This window comes from Spea bombifrons, chromosome 2, assembly GCF_027358695.1.
Source record: "Spea bombifrons isolate aSpeBom1 chromosome 2, aSpeBom1.2.pri, whole genome shotgun sequence".
Taxonomy (NCBI): Eukaryota; Metazoa; Chordata; class Amphibia; order Anura; family Pelobatidae; genus Spea; species Spea bombifrons.
The window spans coordinates 76532982-76558123 of NC_071088.1; the positions used below are offsets into that span (position 1 = coordinate 76532982).

General features: G+C 38.6%; 1 protein-coding gene across 1 annotated transcript in view; it reads left to right on the forward strand.

Annotated features, from left to right (window-relative positions):
* VPS53 (VPS53 subunit of GARP complex) overlaps positions 1–25142 on the forward strand; it is a 79499-nt gene that overhangs the window by 20911 nt on the left and 33446 nt on the right. Inside the window, exons 5-13 of the mRNA XM_053454860.1 lie at positions 8576–8662; positions 10192–10307; positions 10444–10563; positions 16114–16192; positions 16636–16779; positions 17094–17236; positions 20376–20517; positions 24177–24278; positions 24507–24601. Coding sequence (XP_053310835.1) covers positions 8576–8662; positions 10192–10307; positions 10444–10563; positions 16114–16192; positions 16636–16779; positions 17094–17236; positions 20376–20517; positions 24177–24278; positions 24507–24601 — 1028 coding nt within the window. The remainder of the gene's footprint in view (positions 1–8575; positions 8663–10191; positions 10308–10443; positions 10564–16113; positions 16193–16635; positions 16780–17093; positions 17237–20375; positions 20518–24176; positions 24279–24506; positions 24602–25142) is intronic.

Below are 25142 nucleotides of genomic sequence, written 5' to 3' on the forward strand. Positions count from 1 at the left end.
CCCCCCCCAAAACTGAAGGTCAGGCTTTGTATCTTTTGTGAAATCCAAGTTTGTGTTTTATTTCCTGCCCAGTCTGTGCTAACGATGGTGTGAACAGACTTGAAACTAATCCTGATAATGACCCCTTTTTATAGAAGGAAGTGGTTCATGCTGGGTGTGGAAATTCCTGCACTGGGTGTAGAAGATTTCTTTGAAATTGCCTGCATTGCATTTTTTTTGTTAAAATACTAGCAATTCAGAGCCTGAACATGTTAATTTGTTATTTTGTAACTATTTAATAGTTTAATATTGCTGTTTTCTCATGCTTATCCAGTTTCATGTGGGTGCTGCCCTTTATCCCCTAGAGTGCCAGCTGCATATGAGATACAGTAAGCAAACTGGAGTCAGGATGGCAACTAAATTACTCCTCTGTAGTGACGATCTCTTGTGAATAACTGAGAGTGATTACCAAAAAGACCAATTTAAAGCCTGTTCACCACTAGAAGTTTTGTGTGTGTATAGGACTTCCTTTGAGAAGAATGAATCATATGTAGTACACCTTTAATCCGAGACTCCATTTGATGAGGAGAGACGACAGTTGTTCTGTGAATAATGGCCATAATAAGAAATTATGTGTAATAAAGGAGTGGTACAACAGGTACAGTCACAAAAGTAAAGTAGTCAGACATTATGAATGGGGGGGGTACACTAGGTATGACTGCATTAGGAATGTAGGTCCATGTCTCGTAGAGATTACAGTCCGTCTGTTTCAATTTTGAATTAAATACCTGTAGTAAATGAACTAAATCAATAGAATACCCTATGTAAAAACACTAAACCCGCAATACAATACTTTTTATAGTTCACGTTAAAGGTGAGAAAAGTTCTGACATGATTTATCTTTGTCTCATTCTTTAAAATCACAAGAACCTGGCATTTTAACAGGGGTGTGTAGACTCTTTATATCTGCTGTACACTTTAATGTATAGATTTTACTCTCTCCTTTTTTTCTGGTTTGTTGACAGCATGGTACCCTTAGATTTCCACAGATGATGTTAGTTAATGAAAATGGTAGCTACTTTTTCTTTTATTCTTTTTTTTTGTTGTTTTAGATAAAACGTAGCTGAAAAATATGTAGCTGCCAGTTCCAGCGATTTTTATTTTCTGGCATTAAAGCAATTTTCTGTAGGGGAGGGGGAAGCTACATATATCTACCAAAAGTACAGATCATCTCTTCAAGTCTCACTTTCCTGAAACATATATTTTTGGTGATTTCCTGCCAGTTTCCATTCTTGAAGCACAAAACCAATAGGACCTCAGAGATGTATAAATGACTACCAAGAACATAGATACAACAGAAGCTAGGGGAAAATTGTCTGATTCTTCACGTTTACTGTTTTTAAAGTAATTTAAGGGACATGTTTTTTGAAAATGTGGTAAATTTACTTGTAAAAAGTTTCCTCTGGCTGATGCCATTGAATGCAGGTAAGTAAAATCACCCAGACAAGTCATTTAACGTCGTTGGCCTTGCATTACTAATCACAGATGGTGATTAAGCAGTTAATATTTTCTATTATATAATTACTTGCAAAGTGTGGTATACACAACAAATTATTAATAATCTGCTAAATTATTATTTATAAGCACGTTATCTTTTTCCCTATGAAACATTAAAGCATAAACAAAACGGGTGAATAAATTTTGTGTTTAATTCGTTTGGCATCAACCTGCCAACAGGACCTCTTTTTAGGGGCTTTGTACAAATCACCAAATTTGGTAAATTTGTAATGTGTACAAATCTGAATGCACAACTCTAGTATTTAGCTATAACAGTGTTCATTCTGCAGAATAGGTGAAACACAACACTTATGTGTACACACCTTTTTACACTATTGTTAAGAACAGATTCATTTTCAAACCCTCTGTGTGAGATCTGGATAGCTACTATTTATTAGCTCCAAATTAAAAACAACTAATTTCTCTTGAAAAAAGACAAATTAATAAACACAAAATGCAGTTATTTGTCTCTTGGTATTTTATTTTATATATGCCATGCTGTGTTTAACATTGTTGCTTTTATGTCACATTTTAACGAGTCTTATTTCTACCTTGCATTCTTGCCCAATGCCAGAGGACGTTTAGTGGTGTTTCTGTCTGCATTTCTGCCTCGTATTAACTGCAACCGCATCCTGAAGCTACATACTTCCCTTGCTGGAGAAAACATTCTGAAGCTAATAAGTTAGGCAGATGTGTTTTTCTTTTCCCTTAAACCACAGAAGGGGCACAATGGGATGCAGAAATTTAAGAAAAGAAAAATGAGGTGGTTTTCGCTACTGTCAGGCAATTGTCTTCCAAAAGCTCTGTAGGAATGTAGTTGTGCTCTTTTATACATAAAATTGTAATAACGTGGTGATATCTCTGGTCATGAACTTCTTATGTTAGTAAATTGTGCGAATAATTTCTATGTAAGAGACGGTAAAAGAGCAAGAATACAATTCAGAAGGGGGGCAATATTTATATTTCTCGTTGTATTTCTCTGCACCAGACCATCCATAAAACACGACCATTATTTGTTATTCTGGGTGATTGAAAATCAAGCCAATTATCCCAGTGTGGTGTTAAAGAATGAGCAGCCTCCAAATGGTCAGATTTTTATGCAACTGTAAACAGTTATTCCTTGGATTTTATTGATATCAAATCTTTAAAAGCATTATTCAAAAATGAAAAAAATTTGAGCTGCCTCAAGCTCAAAACGTCAAATGTATATCATTTTATGTGTGTAAAATGCCTAAAAATAGAGCTTTTTTGAAGACATCTAAAGTTTTTAACTTTTTCATATTGTCAGATGCAAAACCACTGAACTGTTAACCTGAAAAAAATCTAGTTTATTCCCTTTTTGTTTTACAGTGCAAAATGTTTTATTTTCTTAATTACCTTAACTTATCTCATTTTGCATTTGCTATCCCATCAAATATAAGGTGCATTACAGTTATAATTATAATAGTAGCATTTCCTTAATATAACCGGTACAAAGAACCACGTCATTGTATAGATATGCTTTCACATACTGGGTTTTAATTCAATGTTTGAAGGTGGAAGCAGATTCAGCATACTGCTCATGGTCAGTGGTAAACAAGAAGAAATGGATTTGTAATATACTGACATTGCGCTAATAAACCCGCTGGAATGTAATACTCTTCTAATTCCCTGTCCTGCTCATTTTCTTATGTGAAGTATTCCCTTGTTAAACTGTACCTCCTCTGCATGACTTGTTTTTTTCTTTTTTAATTCTTGCAATGTAGATCCTATACATAATGTTCACATTGTTCTTAATAGTCTGTGTTCTCACATAGTACTTACATGGCATTGCTTCCTGAGTGGATGATGAAAAAGTAGGACAGGAATTCAATCAGACGCCATGTATTATTGTGCTTTTTCCCAGCCATATCATCTTTCGTTCATGCATACCCTGTTGAATATTTGGCCTTTTGTTTTAGTTTTTCTACTTCATATGATGTTAAATATTGACACTATGTGAACATGGATCTGTGATTGGATGTGTAATTCTGGGAGAGCACTTGTGTGTTTGTATGTATGTGTGTTTGTATGTGTGTTTGTGAGCAAGGATGTATATGTATGTGAGCATGGATGTGTAGATCAGCTGTTTGGGGGCACTGACACCTTTGCTTTCTGGCATTTTAATACAAATAATGTGTTAAAAAGAACGCTAGTTATTTGTATGGCAAATAGTGTGAGTCGGGTATGTATAAGAGGTGCGTGTGGGTATAAGAGCTCGACTGCGAGATAAACTATATGGGGCTGCTCTCCAAATGTTTCCAGGGCTGCTTTTCATTCCCAGTCTGGCCCTGCTTGGGGGCAAAGGTGGCACTGTGACTGTGGGACCATGTTGCATGGGGAAGTTGGGGCCCCCGGGGAATTTTCACACTAAATCTTCACCTGTGGTTTCTTGTTACAGCCTGGTCTGGAGTCACTGTGTCACGTGATCAACATTTTGCACCTTGCAACAAATCTATATCCTGTCATCTCTTCATTACCCATGTAGTGAGCTGTTTTTGGTTGCACCATGTTTCAGTATTGTCTTTGTAGTTTTGTTCGTAGCTTAGCTACTGACCTTGATTGAACTCAATCTACTTTGACCTGTATTTTGATTCCAAGTTAGATATCCTTACAGCTTTGGTTATGGAGTGATGCAGAAGAAGTACTATTCAGAAGATGACTCTCAGGTCATTCCCTAGCTGCTCAGACCAATGGTCTATCTATAGGGGCAGTTACAAGTTCCTTTTATCGTGACCTGTATGATTATTCCTCCCCATGAACTTATATCTGCCCTGTTATTGTATTACACGTTGTTATTGATTGGTTCAGACAGCCTTTGTAGGGGAAAGAGAAGATATAACTTCAGGATAAGAAATTGATTAGATAATGGTACCTTTTTTACTACAGATTTTGTTCTCAACTAAATATCTCTGAAATAATCATACTGATTTCCAAACAAGGGTGCAACATAATTAATTTAAAGCTGAAACATGCTTCTGGCATAGATGTTTTGTTTGGTTTTTATACCACTGTAAATGGGATCATCCAAGTCTGTCTCTTCACACCATGTCAGCAGGAAATTGCAAATTAAATAAACCTTCAAAAGCGACGTAGTCCTGAGTTGTCTAAGCTTGACTTCCAAGGAGGTCCTGAACCTTTTAAAGCTGTAAGATGCCAAAAGCAGATGGCAGCGGCTGTCAACATTCCACCGGTTTACTTTAAGTACAAAAGACAAGTTCCCGTTTACTGAAGGCAGTAAAAATACAAAAAAAACATCAATGAAAACCATTCTACTTTCCAGATTAATTTATTGCTGGCAAATGCCATAATGTGTTGTTGAATTCTAACTTCTATCGATAAAATCTGATTACATTTTTCAATCAGGTGGGAGGGCAGTAATGAACAGATATCTATTTTTTTTTTAAATGTTCTGGAATGCTTAAATATTTGTGCATCTTTTAAGTTGGGCCTACTTCTAAGAATACCCGTGCGATTACATACCGCTTTTCTTGTTCCTAAAAAGATCCTGTATGTCAGTGCTTTATATTTGAAGCACATTTGGCATTGTCTATTTTACCGTCTAGATGACTTGCATTAGTTTTTAACATTTTAAGCTATTTTGAGTTCAATGTCTGTCTTGTGGCAATTGACTGGTTGGGTTGCATGTGGGTATATACTTGTTTGTGTTGCCTAAACTTATATATTGAGCCCCTGTGGTCAGGATTCTAAATAGTACTCCCTACTCCGTCATGACCTGCATCTTAGTGAATGTACATATATGGCTTAGTTTTACGCAACTGTGTGTGTCTGTCAGTGTTTCTGTTATATATATTTATTTATTTATTAATTATACACACACTTAGCTTCCTGAGACACTTGGTTCTCACCTCTAGGTCTTTCTTATGCCTCCTAAGTGATGTTTTTTTGAAGGGACTTGTGCTACTTATCCCATGTGTCACCTAAAACAAGTACCTCTGGCCCTTAGAAATGTTGGGACAAAAAGTAGCCTCTGCAGCACTCTTAGAATAGTGAAAGTATTTAACAAAACAACTTAAAAGTGAAAATATATTGAACACTTAGTTATTTTATGCATTATAAAGATATACTTAATGCATATAACAGCAATGCATGGCCTTTGGTTTCACCCCTGTTTGTAAGGTATACTGGCTCATTAGTTAGATCTATTTGTAATGTATTTGAATGGTTCTTAGCAGTGAAAAATCTAGAATTAAACAGTAGAACATTTTGATTGATTTGATTTGATCCAGATTCTGGAGTACCCAAAATACACATTCTAATTATGCTAATGAATTATAATCTGTCTTCTGTATGTATGGTGTACATTTTTACAAATTCAGATGTCAAAAAAGCTTAGCGTTGTAAGTATGTAAATTTAGATGTCTCCTCGCTATCTGTTGTTATTGGCTAAGGTGGTAAGCTTTCCGACTTAAGAAAAAAAGCTTTTCAGAGATTTCCTTTTGTTCTGGTCTGGGAAATGAATTATGGATTATTCTCAAGGCAAATCATATTACAGAGAGGTGAAGAAAAAAAAGGCAGCAGTATAGTTTCTTGTTTTTCCTTAGATAACCTCCAGATGATTTGTGGAAGAAGGTGTAAAAAGCGAGACTAGTGTATTTTTTATTTGGACCATAAAATAGTGGTAAAAGTAATTTGCACGTTAATTGATGTTTACTGGATATGTTTGTAAACGTCCCTAAAATGTAAACTAACCGGTACAAGGTAGTTCTGGCTGATGAATTTGAGACCCACATTACACGGCCAACGTTTCGGAGGTGGTCCGAAACGTTGGCCGTGCTGATTTAACTAAATTGGTTTTAAACGCACTTTACTACAAAGACCTGTGAGTGCCCATTTGGTTACATATATCTGGCTATTTTTTTTGAGCACCCAGGCAAATAAAATCCTGTGTATACTAATAGTATTTTTTAGTGTGCAGCCGCTCCCTTTGGTTTGTGTGTATATATATATTTATATGTATATTTATTTCTGATCTGGTTGCAAATGTAGTTCCTTGGAATGTAACATAACAAACATAGTTGCAGAGCCGCTGATGAGTGTTATAGGACCATATTAAAACTTTGCCGGTTGCTGGTTTTTAGATGAAACCCTGGGATGCTTGTGCATGATTGATCAGCATCATACTCTGTTTTAGCACGGCATGAAAAATTATAATAAACTTGAACCAGCAGATCAGGCTCTGTTAAAGGAGTAGACTCCTTTCATGTGAGTTTTGACCAAATGTCAAGGCCCTGTTCTGTCAGATTACATATACTCGTTCTCAGTAGGAACGCTGATGGTTTTTCTTATTGTAATGCTCCCTGCATATTTCCCTACCATGGGACTTTGGTTAGACCAGCAAGGACTCGGTAGGCATTAATGTAAAATCATTGCGCAATGATGGGCACAGCAGGTAAAATTCTCTAATGAAATCCTGTGATCATGTCATATTACAAGGCATATCCTTAAGCTAGATTGACGTTTAGATGACTGTAGTCACAAGGGTATCTCATGCTGTAAATGGGTACGACTAAAAGTGCAGAGCCTTTCCTTTTTTTTTTTTTTTTTTTTTAAATACTCAAGGTACCTGATGTTTCTGACTCTGATCTTCTAATTTTCCTGCATAAATGACTTCAGTGACCATAGATTATAGTTGTACTGCATAGATACTAATCTATCCCTTTCAAAATGCCTTAATCAAATTGCTCAGGAGGCGAAATGCTGCTCCTGATTTAAACCACAAACACTTACACTTGTACGCTCGGACATTTGTTATAGATTTTAGTACAGATGCCCGGGATACATCAGGGTACCTGCTTTGGCCTGTTAAGCTTACAACGTAAGCAAAGTGAGGCACTTCGCTGTCTTTTGCTGGTAAGGACGAAGCAAGTTCCCCAGTCTTTCATTATTGACCTATATTTTCCACCTCAGACTTGCCCGGTACACAGCTGTGTTGTTCTTTCACCCTTATAGCCAACAAGATTTGTGGTTATCCCTTAGAGCACTGTTTCTTCATGACCATCTTGGGTAAAATAAAACATGTCTGAAAATGGTATATTTTAGTTCTAAACACTGGTTCATGATTGATTCATGAATAATGATATTTTGAGCCATCTTTAAATATTATAGTGGTGAAGGTAACTGTTTAGACTGCAATGGGTTACAAACCATATATGGAATACTTGCAAAGTTTAAAGCATTTACTGTGTTTTAAACTATTTTTCCTGTACCGATTTCCATTCCTATTGTTTTTAATAACTGTGTTAGTCATGGTGTGCCAATATTTTTTTTTTTTTTTATACCTAGGGCCTTCAAATACCAAGGTCCCCCACTAATCTCTGTACTTAAAGGGACAGTTTAGTGTCCCTGATGACCCTACGATAGAAGAATGCAAGATAAAGTACTCTGAGTACTTTAATATGCATTCTTCAGAGATGTTAGTATATTATATGCACGCAGATATGTTCGGCCAACAACATCTACTGCATGGAAAATAGATGAGGGGTAAAGAAATGGGCAAATGCATCTACAAGGGAAACGCCACAAAAATAAAAAGACACCACGGCTATTAAAGTACTTATGATGACTGGGGTGTCCCTTTAAATTAGAAGAAAAAAAGTATCTTTTGCAAGACTATCAGTTTTTTAATTTAAAGTGATTAAACAAAAGGAGTCTAAATTGTGATCCTATTTACTTTAAAAATATTAAGTAAGAATCAGAGGGTATTTGGCAAGTAGAATTGGCACTGCTTTCTTCAAATGTTTATTTTTGTAGATTATAGATTAAAATGTGTTTAGTTAAAAAGCGACTGTATATATAATGTTTATGTTAAATTCTATATACTCAGAGTTTATTTACATTCATACAATCTCTTTGTAACATGATTTAATGGCATTGTGGTCTAGATGAATATATTGTTAGGAATTTGCATGTTGAATAATAAATACTGTCATCTTTATGCAGAATTGATAAATTGCTATGGACTTTTTCATTCTGTTTTTTGTGTTTTTTATCTAACTAGGCTCTTGAAGAGGCTCAGAAAGCCATACAGCAACTATTTGGCAAGATCAAAGACATCAAAGATAAAGCAGAGAAATCTGAACAAATGGTATTTAGTGGAAGGGTTTTTTTTTCTGTGCTAAATATATATTTTACACAATATAATCTATGGGTAAAATTGTGTTAACCACAAGCTCGGAGTCATGCGGTCCATTAATACTTTCTTTTCAAAAACAATTTGGGGCTGATGTATAAAAAGTGATTCTGGTGCAAAATTTAAAAATCGGTTTCAAATTATTCTGTAGAAATAAGTGAAAGACTCTTGTGTTAATAAGGATCTTGTTCATCAAACTTTACATATACCGTATTGGCTCGAATATAGGCCGCACTTTTTCCCCCCACTTTAAGACTTTAAAGTGGGGGTGCGGCCTATATTCGGGGTCTAGTGCCCGACGCCCGGGACATGCAGTCCCGGGCGCCGGGCAGGCAGCGGGGTTAGGATACAGATCCCCCGCAACGGTGCAGGGGACCTGCATCCTACTCTCGGATGTCCTCAGACAGCCTCCCCCGCCAGCACTTTCCACGGGGGGGGGTGCCGGCACGGGAGGTTGTCTAAGCGCATCGTCTGGACGGTCACCGGCTGCAGCGATGCGGGTAAACGGCCTCCGGGTTGTTTACCCGCATCGCCGCAGCCGGTGACCGTCCACACGATGCGTTTTACCTCTGCCCCCAAGACTTACCGGAGCAGACTCCTGGGTGTCTTGCGGGGCGCCGGCGGGGGACATCTACGCAATACGCGTATACGCGTATTGCGTAGATGCCCCCCGCCGGCCCCGCAAGACACCCGGGAGTCTGCTCCGGTAAGTCGGGGGGGGAGGAGGAGGACAGTGGCAGCATATCTAGGGGGGGGGGCAGTGGCAGCATATCTCGGGGGGGGGCAGTGGCAGCATATCTCGGGGGGGGGCAGTGGCAGCATATCTCGGGGGGAGGAGGACAGTGGCAGTATATCTCTGGGAGGGAGGACAGTGGTAGCATATCTCGGGGGGGGGGGAGACAGAGTGGCAGCATGTTTTTTTTTTTTTTTTTGGTGCTTTTTAAAGAAAAAAACTTTTTCTTTAAAAAAGCACCAAACTTTTAGGGTGCGGCCTATATACGGGGGCGGCCTATATCCGAGCCAATACGGTAATCACTTTTTGCCTTAGTATATGATGAAGAGCTATATGTTGTATGTATTCACACTAAGGGGTCCCTGTTACTGCATCTCTTGACCCCACATCTCTGTTTACCTCAGTTATCGACCACAAGGGAAAACAGTATAGGTAGTACATGGAGTACAGGAACTCCACCAGACTTGGACCCTGGCTGCATCTATGTGCCCTGCTTTTCATACAGTTATGCTGATGCACATAGAAAATACGATAATGTTAATGTCTGTTATTGTTTGCGTAGAAGAACAGAAGAAGCACTTGTCTGCCAGGTTATTTGTAGTGTATCAAATTCACCTGGGAGAAATTATGCAATTTCGAAAGGAATATAGTGCTAATTCATTTTTGGCACACGCAGGATTTTGGGGTGAACACAGAACTTTGTTTTTAGCTGAACCTTCTATTACTAACCTACCCTTAATATCATTCTAAGGTTAAAGAAATCACTAGGGATATTAAGCAACTGGACCATGCAAAGCGTCATTTGACCACCTCGATAACAACCCTAAACCACCTGCACATGCTGGCTGGAGGAGTGGACTCATTGGAGTAAGCCTTTAAAAAAAAAACCAAAAAAAAAACAATTATACACACACTCATTTTACCACTTCTAATGGTGTATATCATGATACAGGTGATATGAGCATTTACCAGCTTATAAGCAGTTTTATATTGTGACCCCCAGGGCCATGACTAGGAAAAGACAATATGGGGAAGTTGCCAACCTTCTCCAAGGAGTGGTGAATGTGCTGGAGCATTTTCAGAAGTACATGGGCATCCCACAAATTCGCCAGCTCTCAGAAAGGTAATAAAGCAAAAGAAAAAGAGTCTCATATTTTATGTATTTGTACACTTAAAGACTCACCTGTCACTTATTTAGTTTACATAAACAAATTATATACACTATATCTGATTTGGTGCTAAGTGCATCATCAGAGACCCTAGCTAGATCTCTCTGGTTTTGTTTAGTCTCTCTCACATTGAAGGGTCTCTCCTGAGGCGTCAGAGCTGATACCACAGGAAAGGTGAATGTTTTACGATGTTAGTTTTGCCCGATCCCTGTGCTGTCATATTGCTTGCAGTACTTGCTCCTGCTGATCCCATAGAAGCAAGACCAGATTGTAGTCAGATTATACATTAGCTGGGAGATCTCCCTAACAATGCAAAGCAATGATGGATGCAATATTATGTTCTTGGAGTGGGAAGCTCCAGGTCTCGGTACAAACCCAAACTTCATTCTAATTAATGACCAAACTGAATTAATATCACCTGGACAAGACTGTTGCTTTTGTTGGTTTTTTTGGTTGCTTTTGCGTGCACTTACAATTTTAAATTTTGTGTGATAAAACCATTTACCCCACTACTTTGCAGATGCCAACAGAAGGTGCAAAAGGATGGGAAATTGCATGAAATCAGTATTTAAATATGCATATACAACTTCTTATATTTTTCTGCTAGTTTTGGTTTGTGAATTCCATTTAATCTACAGCTTAGTTTACATTTCCCTTCCACCAAAACAAACAGCCAGCTAATCACTTAATGGTTGTAAAGCTGTTCATTTTCCAGACAAGTAAATATCCTTTGGTTGTTGCATGAGAATCTCCTAGTAGGGAGTCTGAGCATTGTCTGTTAGCACAGAACATGACCCTGTCTGCAACCGGCATTTCAGCATTAGTTGTGGGACAGCATCACAATATAAAAGTATTTTTAAAATTCAATTAAACCAGAACTTGGTAATGAAATTACAGTTACGGTTGCTAAATTGAATTCATGTTTCCCCTTTAAGAAATAAATTTTTCAGTGTTTTTTGAGTTTTTGACTACTGTATTCTTTGACTCATTTCCTCCATATGGCACTTGCAATTGCAAGACTTGCAGAATAACAATCTCTCTGGAGAGGGATATCACTAATGAGCTTCTGTAACTGAGTCACTCAGTGACTCAGCCTTCCATTGGAAGTACCGTGATTACCATTGCCATTATTTATTTAAAAAGTGTTCCAAGAGGACCAGGTAGAAATATGCCACTTCTTATTCAAAATATTTCTTTATAGTTGCTCACGTGTTGAACTTAACATTTATAAAGAAATGAAGCCTTAGAAACACAATGCCTAGTATTCCTGAATGCCCAAACTCTCACAAGAAGTAATTCTTTAATAGTGTAACATGTTGCCTCATTAAAAATTTTTTTTTTACTACAAATTGTATTTACGTGTAACACAATAACAGCTAAACTGAAAATGCTCCTTAAACATTTACATTTGGCATTGATATTATTAAACCTTTAACTGAAAGCATCAAAGATGGATCTGCTAAGGTTTATTATTAAAGGTTCTCAAGTAATGTCTTGTCAGGGCTCAACCTACCCAAGACACCAAGTCACCATGGAATCGCTTTCAGGCACCTAGGGTTTCACCTGCTGGACACATCAGCACTAGCTCTTTGTGTTCTTGGGACATGATGTCCCATGACCCCCAGTAGTTGCACTGAAGCTTCTGGGTTTTGTAGCCCGCCCCTACGTGTTCGGGAAATGTGCAATTGTTGGTCTAAGTTGTACAGTATGCTTAAAATGTGATAATCTCTAGTAGAGAGTCATAGTTTTAAGCTTGATGTTGCAATCAGTAGTTGACATGCCGCTAAACTAGTGGTCTGTTGGCCTTTCCATTACGGCAAATCATAATTAATGAGTGGAAATATTTTGGACACAGAAAGCAGTCTACTTTAGAACAGACTTTGATCACCCAAAGATAACTTGTGTTCCGGTGCCGTCCTTTCCATGGCTTTTTTAAAACAGCAGTGTGGAGAATATAGCTCCTGGTTAAAAGTGTATATATTGTAGTTGTATCTGTCCTGTGCCTCTCTTTCCTGGTGTTTACTTTTTGATAACTGTTCCATCTGGTTGCGATATGATTTCTAATTTGTTCAGAAATGAGAGGCACACCCAACATGCTCCTTTTCATCCTTAGATCTCCAGAGTTCAGAGTAAGGAAACACATCTTGCAAAAGCCAGAATAAACAGAACTGGGGATAGTTACTTTTCATAGCTAACCTACTGGCAACATCCGTGCTGAGTATTTTTATGTGTGTACTGTTTATAGATCGCAGGTCACAGGCATGGATGTGTTCCATACAAAATATTAACCCATTTACTTGCCAGATGAGATCTTATAGAATCCCCAAACAGTGGCAGGTTTCTGTGCTGCCAGTTGATGTCAACATTTATAATTAAAAAAAACCCTCCCAACTTTCCCTAAATCCCAGATTTTTATTTTTTATTTAAATATAACACTATAAATGAATAATATATTTGAGTGCAGTGGCATTTGGCATACCCTTAACCATTGTGTGCCAGATGTATATAACATTTGTGTTACGTTAATTCAGAATATCTGTTGCCTTGATGCTTGAGAATAGTTATATTGGATTAAAATTTTTAGCAAAGATGTCTTACTATAGTTTTCATACTGTGAAAAAAATGAGCTCATTTCAGTCAAGATGTTTGTAAGACATTTAGTGAACAACAAGGGTGTCTTATTGATATACTTTAATTCACTAGTAGTACATTAGAGAACAGTTGAGCTGTAAGGCAATGCTTAAGTCTGAGGTACCGTATTGGCTCGGATATAGGCCGCCCCCGTATATAGGCCGCACCCTAAAAGTTTGGTGCTTTTTTAAAGAAAGTTTTTTTTCTTTAAAAAAGCACCAAAAAAAACATGCTGCCACTCTGCCCCCCCCCGAGATACGCTGCCGCTGTCCTCCCTCCCCGCGATACGCTGCCGCTGTCCTCCCTCCCCGAGATCCGCTGCCGCTGTCCTCCCTCCCCGAGATCCGCTGCCGCTGTCCTCCCTCCCCGAGATCCGCTGCCGCTGTCCTCCCTCCCCGAGATCCGCTGCCGCTGTCCTCCCTCCCCGCGATACGCTGCCGCTGTCCTCCCTCCCCGCGATACGCTGCCGCTGTCCTCCCTCCCCGCGATACGCTGCCGCTGTCCTCCCTCCCCGCGATACGCTGCCGCTGTCCTCCCTCCCCGCGATACGCTGCCGCTGTCCTCCCTCCCCGCGATACGCTGCCGCTGTCCTCCTCTGCCCCCCCCCCCCCTCCTCGACTTACCGGAGCAGACTCCCGGGTGTCTTGCGGGGCCGGCGAGGGACATCTACGCAATACGCGCATGCAACTTCCGGTACCGGAAGTTGCATGCGCGTATTGCGTAAATGTCTCCCGCCGGCCCCGCAAGACACCCGGGAGTCTGCTCCGGTAAGTCGGGGGTGGGGGGGGCAGAGGAGGACAGCGGCAGCGTATCGCGGGGAGGGAGGACAGCGGCAGCTTAGATAACCTCCCGTGCCGGCACCCCCCCCCCCCCGTGGGAAGTGCTGGCAGGGGAGGCTGTCTGAGCGTATCGGGGAGTAGGATGCAGGTCCCCTGCACCGCTGCGGGGGATCTGTATCTTAACCCCGCTGCCTGCCCGGCGCCCGGGACTGCATGTCCCGGGCGTCGGGCGCTAGAGCCCGAATATAGGCCGCACCCCCACTTTAAAAACTTAAAGTGGGGGAAAAAAGTGCGGCCTATATTCGAGCCAATACGGTAATTACATAAATGTAGATTGTTTTCTTCGTTTAATGTTCTGTTTTTTACATTATTATACACGCATGGTTTTGTTCATTGCTGCAGCAAAAATTCCAAAGCAATTCTACCGTCAGCTCAAGTAGGAAGTTGTAACTTTCCTGGACGGCGTTGATTGATTTTAGACTATGAAAATAAACATGATTAATGTGTTTTATATAGGTATAATAATCAGGGTTGAGGATCATCTGCAGTGTCACCGTTACTGTAATATTTTTAAGGAAGAATATCCTCTATTTTAGAATATGAGGCCATGTGTGCATATGTTTGAGAAAGCGACTGAGATCAAACTAGATGCGCTTTGCTAATGATGTGACTTTGTGAACAAGGTAGGCTATTTGTTTATAGGTGTCAACCACTGTTTCGTCTTTGTGTCGGGTGCGCACACACCTATGGATGAAAGGTCTACTATAAAAGAAGATATGTATTTGATATAGTAAGAGAGAGATGTTTTTTTATAAAACGTATTTCGCAATTGTGGAGCAGTGATACAGCCAAAGAGTTTAGGAAGGATTTTGTGTCCTTTTTGAGAAAGAACCACACTTCTGTTCTCCAGCTGATCCTTAGTGCCCTGAATAGGTTAAAGGGGCTTTAGAATAATTGGAATCGGCTGGAAAGTATTTTAACTGAGACATAACAATTGTACCACAAGACAAAAAAAGACAGGCTGCTTCAGCCTTTTTTTATCAGCACATCGCCAGTCAATGTCTAACATTTCTAACAGGCTAAGCAAAAACAACAAAGAAAAACACTTGTGGTTAACTGAGACTTACTGGTATTTAAAAACTCTAACAGTACATGGCAGGAAAGCAAAAATATATTTCTCCATAGTTGACAGTTTTCTATATTTTCCTTCTTTGTGAGCAGTGATATTCATTATTGAAGTATATTTAGCGAGAATCAATTAATGACATATTACGGGTTACCATCTTGTTTGTTTGTGCAATATCTATAAATCTATCTATCTATCTATAGATATAGATATATATAGATATAGATATAGATATATATATATATATATATATCTATAGATATAGATATATAGATATATATATATATATATATCTATATATATATATATATATATATATATATTTATATTTTAGTTATGTGAGCAGTTAAGATTTTAGGAGAGATGACACGTTGTTTTTATGCCTTATTCCAAATCTCCCAGTTTCCATAAGTAAACAAGATTTCTCCAAAGTAATCACTCTGAATCACAACGTTTTAGGTAGTTTTAATAGGTATTTTTAAAAAAGTTATGCTGAAAGCTATAAATATAAGACTATTCTGCTTTAGGTTAAAAAATGCTACAACTTTTACGGTATTTTGTCAAAATATTGATGCTACTATTTTAGTTCGTCCAGTAGAACCAATAATGAATATCAGATTCCTTTTTAGGTTTGTTATACTAAACTAGGTGTTTGGAACAACGGTTTTATGTAGTGCACAGTGTAATAATTCTAATCTAGCTGGCAAGAAAATGTGTTTTAAGAAAAAAACATTTCACTATGCATGCATCTTCTGATCTAATGAATTGCAGCTGACATGAAGTTTGCTTGCATATGGTGTTGGAATTAGGCTTACGAATCTAAGGATTAATTTCTCTGCATCCTGATTGTCCATGCCGGCTCCTCTAGTAAGCCCAGGATGGCTAAAAATATAAGATTTACTGTGAAATACTTGCATATTTAAGAATTCTCAACCTTAAATGTACATTAACATGTTCATCCCATTCAGGGTTAAAGCAGCCCAAACGGAGTTAGGCCAACAGATTCTAGCTGATTTTGAGGAAGCTTTTCCATCACAAGGCACAAAGGTAAAATATTTACATGTATGAAGATATAATGATGATGATAATGTCAAAAACCCTTAAATGACACTCCAGCCATTGTATACACTTTAATACATATAGTAGGTCCCTTTAAGTTTTCATTCAGCCACTTTTGCAAATGCATGGGGGATTTTGCTCCTTTACCCACTCAAGAATAAGTACCATGCAGGAAAAATATTTAGCCGTACACATGATGTATTTACCATCAGCTGACTGCAGTGCTGGCTCGGCAAACTTTGCAGTGGCAAGAGTCATACTAATACACCCCGTACTTTTTTTTTTACCCCCTCCCTTTTTTTATTTTTTATTTAAAGAATCCATTTTAAAGGACTAATATACATTCTTTTTTTCACTGGTGCTTTTAAAACTAGTTAATTGGTCGTTGCTTAATACAACATAACACAATGGTTTTTGATGTTTTTTTACAGAGAACTGGTGGGCCCAGTAATGTCCTGCGCGATGCCTGCTTGGTTGCCAATGTTTTGGATCCTCGGATTAAACAGGAGATCATCAAGAAATTCATCAGGCAACATCTCTCTGAATACCTGGTGCTCTTCCAGGAAAACCAAGATGTATGTGTGTAATTAATTCCACTATAGCACCTCTTGTCGAGTAAACGTAAAGCTTAAAAGTTGATATGTCCTTAAAACCTTATGTTCCAAAAGGGCATGTGTGTTTGTTTACACACCACCCCTTAGTCACTGAATGGGTTATGAAGCATACTGAGCTACTAAGAGAAATATTCCTAAAAACAAATATCTATAATGAGAATCGGGTTGAATGTTTCCCCTCGGTTCCAATCCAAGGGTAAAATGCAGCTTATAAATAATTAGGTCTTTAATGTGAAGTGAGCTTTAATCACATATACAATTTCTTTGGGTGGTAGGTTGCCTGGCTTGATAAAATTGATAGACGGTATGCTTGGATAAAGCGACAACTGGTCGATTATGAAGAAAAGTATGGTCGCATGTTCCCAGTCGACTGGTGCATGACTGAACGCATTGCTGTGGAATTTTGCCATATCACAAGGTAAACTGAGAATACTGCCTATAATGTTTCATAAGGGCACCTGCAACTCCTTGAGTTCCTGTCTATGATATAAGATGTACAGTTGTATTTGCTCATTGATAAATACACACACATAGATATACAAATTGTGTGTGGATATATGTATATGTGTGTGTGTATATATAGATATATAGATAGATATATGTATGTGTGTGTGTATATGTATATATATGTATAATCTTTAAGGGCCCCCCTATCACAGTAAATGCAACCCAAGTTAAGGGTTTATTAGGTTCGGTGAAAGTTTGAGACAACAGTAAATCTTCCCAGGAATGGCCATTCTTTCAAAACCTCACAAACAACAACAGCATAAAATCATCCTTAGAGCAGGTGGCTCTAGGGTCAGAAAGGAACCTGGAGCTAACCCCTCTGTCACCTCAGCTACAGTCAGTTCTATCTAAAGACATTGAGCGAACCTAGATTCAAGATTAACCACTAATGAAAGCATGAGTGTTTGTGTACAGTTTGCCAAATACACTTTGTTGATCCTGAAGAGTCATGGAAAAAAAGTTCTATAGATAGTCAGAAGTGACTTTGTATTGATGTATTGTACAGGAGAATGTCAAGCCATCTGTCCATTAGCCTCTGGGTCATGTAGCGCAACAATATTCTAAAACCTAAAAGGATGTCTACCTCAGAATAGTTAGAGAATTGAGTTTTTGGTCTTGTCAGAGTCTAGACCTAAATCCCATTGTGATTGTGTGTTTGGACCTGAAACAAGCAATTAATGCTCAAAAATCCATGCTTTTCACAGCATTAAAGAAGCTGTGCAAGGAGGAGTGGGACTAAATTTGTTCCAAGCACTGTGAGAGGTATTGCAGCTAAATGTAGTGTATCCATGTTTTAAGTATAAGTGGTTATTTACTGTTTCACTTGGGCATAGGTCTTGGTTAAAGATCAGATAAATGTCATGACCAAAAATATGCAACCACGCAAACTTTTTCCTATAGTGAAAGGATTAGAAAGTGGAAGGCCTTGAGCTGCTTGCTTCTTTTATGCAGTAATCTAGCTGTACGTTTTGTGCTGAGCAGACTCCAGGAAAAAGGAAAAATCCCCTTGAGAAAAAGTGTATCCACAGTACCAAATCATTTTAAATACCCTTTATACCTGTCATTGTTCTTTCTTTAATGAGAACTCTGTTTGCTGCCAATGCTTTGTTCTTGTAATACATATTCTGGCTTAAAATACCATCACAAGTTTTATCCTGAACTCCTCACCTTTCCACAAGCATAACTCTTGCCCGGTTCTAACAATAAAACGGATAAGGCTGAAAACAATTCATAGTCCTTACTATTTGAAATTGTGACTGGTATGCGGTTGTAGGAAAAAAAATGGCCTACCACTGATATTTTATATTACATAAAGCATAATAATCATTCTAAACTATTTTAACTAATACGTGAGGGTAATTAAATTTGAGCTGTGTAAAATAAAAGATAAAATAATAAAACAAAAGATAAAATAACCCAAGAATGTCACTGAGTTGTTTTGTGTATCTTAAATCTCCATAAAGACCTAAATTATGTGGGCACACACATGTATAAAGTCAAGCAAACATAGGATGCCACCTTTGCCATAAATCAATTTGGGAAATTTCTGTACCACTAGACCTGCCCCAGTTCACTGTAAGTGCTATTATGGTGAAATAGAAGAATCTAAAAGTTACAACAGTTAAGCCACGAAGCAGTAGACCATATACACTCAGAGTGGGGTTGATGAGTGCTGAAGCACATAACACTCCTCTGTAGCCTCATTCGCCACAGAGTCCCAGACTGCCTCTGGAAGCAATATCAACACAAACGTTGTATGTCAGGAGCTTCATGAAATGGATTTTCATGGCTGAGCAGCTGCAAATCACTATATGCAATTCCAAGTGTCGGCTGGAGTGGTGTAAAGTAGAGCCCTGCGCGGGACTGCTTTTTTAATCCCGCTCCCGCAATGTGAGTGTTCCGCTCCCGCCACATTTGTGGCCAATCCCGCCCGCTCCCGCCACATTTGTGGCCAATCAAGCCCGCCTCCAGGAACAAGGCGGAGTCACAGGAAGTGACATCACATCACGTGACTCTGCCTTGTTCCTGGGCGGAGCAAGATAGGAGACACTGTTATGGAGCAGCGAGAAGACAGCCTTGCGGGACTGCGCGGGATTACCGGGACCCGCAGGTACAGTGCCTGACCTCCCGCCCGCAGCCCCAGCAAGACCGCCCGCGCCCGCAAGTTTTTTGGCGGGTCCCGCGGGACCCGCCTCACAATGCAGTCCTCTAGTGTAAAGCACACCACCGCTGGACATTGAAGCAGTGGAAAATCTGACGGACAAATATTGGTTTGGCAGATGCCAGGAAATCGCTACCTGCTGGAATTCATAGTGCCTACTGTAAAGTTATGTTAGTGGTTTTTCAGAGTTTCGGCTAGGCCTCTTGTTCCAGGGAAGGGTGAGTTAATGCTATAGTGTACAAAGACATTTTAAGCAATTGAATGCTTCCAGCTTTGTGGCACCAGTTTGGAGAAGGCGATTTTCTGTTCCAGCATGACATTGTACCTGTGTACTAAGCAAAGTCCATAAACACATGGCTTGACAAGTTTGCTGTGGAAGGACTTGAGTTGACTGCACATAACCCTGACCTTAACCCCATTGAACATATTTTGGAAGAATTCGAAAGCCAATTGCGAGCCAGTTCCAACATCAATGCCTGACCTCACAAATGCTTTTTTGGCTCAAATTGCAACAAATAAACTCCAAAATATTGTGGAAAACCTTTCCAGAAGAGTGTCAGCAGTTATAACTGCAAGGGGAGGAGGGGTCACTCCATATTAATGCCATGGCAATGGAATGTCCAGTAAGCTCATATAGGTGTGATGGTTGGTTATATGTTGCAGTTATGATTTTATTGTACTTAAGCAGAAAAAAAGAACTTAGTGGGGTTTTTTCTGGAAATGTCACAATTCTGTTGTTTTTTTCTAAACTTGAAAATTAACCATTTTCTGTAAGGTATCTTAGTGGTATTTGGATAAATTAGGTTAGTCATTAATTTTATTTCTTGCTAACTTAATAAATTTTTTTTTATAGATTATTGTTACTGACCTTTTTCCCACTTTGCTTCAGAAACGATCTTTCTAAAATTATGAGGACAAGAGCCAAGGAAATTGAGGTGAAGCTGTTGCTTTTTGCTATTCAGAGGACAACTAATTTCGAAGGACTCCTTGCAAAACGATTTTCTGGCAGCACCCTAAGTGACACTGTTGTGGTAAGGAGCTTAACACTAGTCAAGGAAAAATGAAACACATGACACGTGGCTGTATAGATTTATTTTATGACTTATATGAATTTTATAACTGTAAAGCTATAAATAATATCTAAGTTTGGTGTTTTTCAAGTTCTGCCAGATTCTGTTCCTTAAAGAAAAGGACACTTTAGCAAGGAAAGGTGGAGTTTGGCACTTCAGTCCTGTGGGTTTCATAACCAAAGGATCAAAATTTATTTTTTTCTCATTTTACCATATGTTTGTTAAAGTATGATTCCCCTTTTCCATATTTGATGAATTTGCAAAAATTATACATTTTGTTAAGGATAAGTATGGTCTTCTTTTAAAATAGAAATGCATAATACATACTAATCAGTGATAATAGATAAAAGAAAGCTCAGGAGAGGGGTCACAAGCGCCACTGCGAGAGATTCTGCCTCTCGCAAGATGGCGGCGGTACGTTTTCCATAAGGGTCTCTCTAGACCCTGCTGAGAACTCTGGGCTTCCCCTGCAGATTGAATACAGGTTCTGCATTCAACCATGAAATACAGTGGCACTCCGCTTTCTACTCAGAATGTGTAAAAATAAATAAATGTGGGAAATCTCACCATCAGGGGAACCATCCAGTTTCAACAAAATGTAAAGTGATAAAATTAGTACTGCATCTTCCCAAAAACCTGGCATTGAAAGAGTTTAAATACTAGCATTTGTAATACTCATGGGATGTCTAGTTTTAAAAAAAAAATGGATGATTGAATTGGCTGGCTCCAAAGATGTCCCAAATAAGATATGGAGACAGAATTACCAGATTTGGGGAAAAAAATTGAAATACTAAAATGCTATTTGTACTTATTGCCCTATAGCTTGCTATAAAAACATTGGGTATTTTTAAACTCGAGACAAATAGTAGGATGTGTTTGGCAGGTTTTTTTTATTAGATTTTATAGATGAGTAAAAGATTTTTCAAATAAAAGTGTAAAAAAAAATAAAAAAAAGACGAAAATTACAGCTAAACACGAGTACGGCAAAAATTTTAAAGCAGTCTTGTACACAAAGGGTACAAAAAGAAAAAGAAAGCCTAAAGGGGTTAAAGCAATTTCTAGTTCTGTATTCAACCATTATGGCTTATGGCTGATATCTGTTAAGCAGGCACCAGTCCTTTCCAGTCTTGTATATATCAAAGTTGACAAAGCCAATTTGTTCCCTGTAAAACAAAAGGTCACACTGATAAGGTCACCATTTTGGGCTATTGAAGGGAAAAGCTGATTGTGTTGGCATTTCAGTAATTTCTTTGGGGATATTGGGTTAGTTTTAGATCTAGATTAAATCCTTTAAACGAAAATTTCCAGGTTCACCATACAGGCTCAGGTTGTTTCATTTCTATAAAAACTGAGCCATACTACAAAATAAAACAAAACAATTTCCTGGGATAATATTTTGTTAAATGGAGCCTGCTGGTTTTTTTAACTCAGTTGATGTGTCTCAGTGCCACAGGAATTGGAATTAGGAATTTTGACATTTAGAAGAAAACATGTGGATACAAATCACCCCATAAAATGTTTAGTTTTATTTTTTATTTTTGCTATTACATAGCTTTACATGAACAATGTAACATTTATTTTATTATATGGCATAGTTTTTCTTTCATTTAATGCTTTATTCAGATTTGCTGTATTGCAGCCGAACCACTGTAAACTGATATTACTACACCTGGTCCCAGCTAATGCATGTGATATGGCTACAAAGGGTGGATTCTGAAGGATTTCAACATACAAACTTTTTGAAACTATTTCTCTACTACAGGGCTTGACAAAAAATGGCGCCTAGGTGTTTGTCAGCCTGTTACATGCCCCCACGTCGCCACAATCGTGGTGATCGTGGAGCCGCTGCCGCTGTCTGCCCAGGTGTCTGGGCAGACCAGCACAGCCACCCTGAGCCCGCCCCCGAGCCTTTGATCGAGTGATTCTGTAGGCTGAAAACACAATTGCCGGCAAACCAGCAATTGCGTTTACAGCTGCCACAGACAGCTTCAGGGAAGGGGGTTGTGTGTGGATTGTGTTGATTGGGTCCCCCCCCACACAACATCCCCCCTGCTGCCTGATCCCTCCATGAGAGCGAAAGTGCAGCGTTAACCCCTTAAATGCCTCAATGCGGCATTTTAGGGGTTAATTCCCGTTTTGGACGGGGCTCTGCTGCAACAGCAAAAATGAGCTCTTAAGGTTGTAGAACGCTGGAGTACACTCACACCCAGCAAACATTCTGAGCTTGAAGAAAAGATGGATATCATGGTTGGAAAGGACATGGCAATTTATGTGCTGGTAGCCCTTTAAGCATTGCAGGACACATTTTCTTCAGCTTATGCTATCCTTGAGAAGTTGAATGGATTCTAGCAACTCTCTAGATCACTTGGTGACAAGCATTGAGAAAGCAGCTTCCCTGAAACATTTGCACAATTTGTAATATGTAACAAAAAAGGTTTGGTAGCGCAAGTGCTCCATTTAAAAAAAAAAAAAAAAAAAATACTTATTTCTAAAGTCCCTTTTCTGAATGAGATTTTACAGTTTCTACACTCGGCGAAGGACATTCAGTTTTTTAAAGTTTAAAACAATAGTAATTAGTGCCCCTGGGTTAAATGTTTTAGATTCAATCATTCTATTCCCTTTAAGCCCAAAATAGCAATAATGATGAATAAACTGAAAATACACACGCGTACTCTGGCCTTACAAATGACTGCCCATACACACGGACAATTTACGCTTGCACGCAAACATCCTGGCTTACACTTGCCGCCACAGATATTACTGTACCTTAAATGTGTCTGTGGCATGTTCCCTCCAAGTCTGATTACCTTGTTAAAGCATGTAGATCCCAATATCTATCACAACTTTCAGCCTCAGTGAACACTGGATTTACGTTCAATAGGTATTGGTATTCTCAGTTTCTCAGTAGATGTCTCTGCAATATGCAAGAAGGCAAGAAGCTTGAAGAAAACTGCTTTCTACATAGACCACTTAAAAGATAAATAGTTTCACTAATGCTGCTTTCAAGTGGGAGACAGTTTGCATTAAGCTATAGTTTCTCTTTGCAAACTTGCCAAGTAAATGTTTTTTATGCCTTTTAAATAGCCCATTCATAGTCAATATATTTGGTGAATTGTGAACAGCGATTGTTATATACTAATACGCCAGCAAAAGTATGTTTTTAATTTATATTGTGTGCCATGTTCACATGTGCTTTCAATTATTCCACTTAAAGATAGGACATTGGGTCAAGTAAGGACATTACAAAGGGTCGGGACCCTGCAGTCTAATTGTTGAAGAATTGGAATTCACAACTGAAAAAATGCCTATTGCTTGCTTACATAAAACTGTAACTGTGTTCATGTAATGACTGTTTACAAGTATGGATTAGAATTACCTTTCAGCCACAGGCATGTTCTGCATCAAGATCATTGCTTGAAGATAAATTAATTAGCGTATCGCATCGCTGTCCCTCAGCTTCTGCCTGTGCAATGCTGCTAAAACCCAGTACAACTTACTATGCTAGGAATACTTTGTTCTATTGATGTCCTTCAGTTTACAAGCCATATCCTTCTGCCTACTGAGGCTTGCAAGTGATGAAAAAGATTGTCAGAAACTGAGCAATATTTTTTTTTTCTTAGAAAAAGCCAGAACCGCAGCCACTGGCCTCCACCAATCCTTTCCTGGACGATGATGGAACAGCTGACGAATCTCCCCTGGACAAAGAAGGCGACTTGGATAAAGTGAGTTCTGATTTTTGATTAAACTAAAACCTTCAGCTGAGCTGGCCTTTTTTGATGCATAAATTATGTGACTTTCAAGAAATGTCCCCACATTATCTGTGCAATATGACAAACTCTTATCTTCCAGATTAAACGCACTTCATAATGATTAGTCAAGGCAGGGATTTGTAAGAGCGCTGAAACATCTAAATTAAATTTTATGTTTCAACAAGTGTTTTCCTTTTACAGCCAAAGAAACCCAAAGCGCCAGAGAACCCATTTCATGGAATTATTTCCAAATGTTTTGAGCCTCATCTATATGTGTATATAGAGTCCCAGGACAAGTGAGTGATGTTTTTGACACTTGATAAGCTGTTTTTCATTATATTGGAGTTAGCGGCACTATTATTTTCATCTATTGCCTTTAATCATTTGCTAAATAAATCATTTTCAACACCCTCCAGAAATAAAATGTAATATCCTGGGATTAAGATTTTAATTCTCCACAACCAAGTGTCCTCTTTCATGCCTGCCACCGAAACTTCTGAGTAGTCTGCTAATAGTTGCTGCACTGTAATATTTATACCATGCTGTCGTTCTTTCAATATTTCCTATGCAAAGCAACATATTTTTCCTCCCTAATTTAACCTCAGATCTCAGAGGACCCAATTTAAAACAAATTTGCATCTTTAGTCTGTGCTTTGTCTTCACGTGTTGCCACTTTAATTCCTATGATAACAAAGTGTTAGCCATGGGGACTGAATTACCCCGTCAAATTAATAACAAATAGGTGCAACAATAAATGGAGAACATTGTACAATCTTTAACACAAAATAAAAGCAAAATATTAGTTAGACAAACATTAAAAGATAGACTTAATAATTC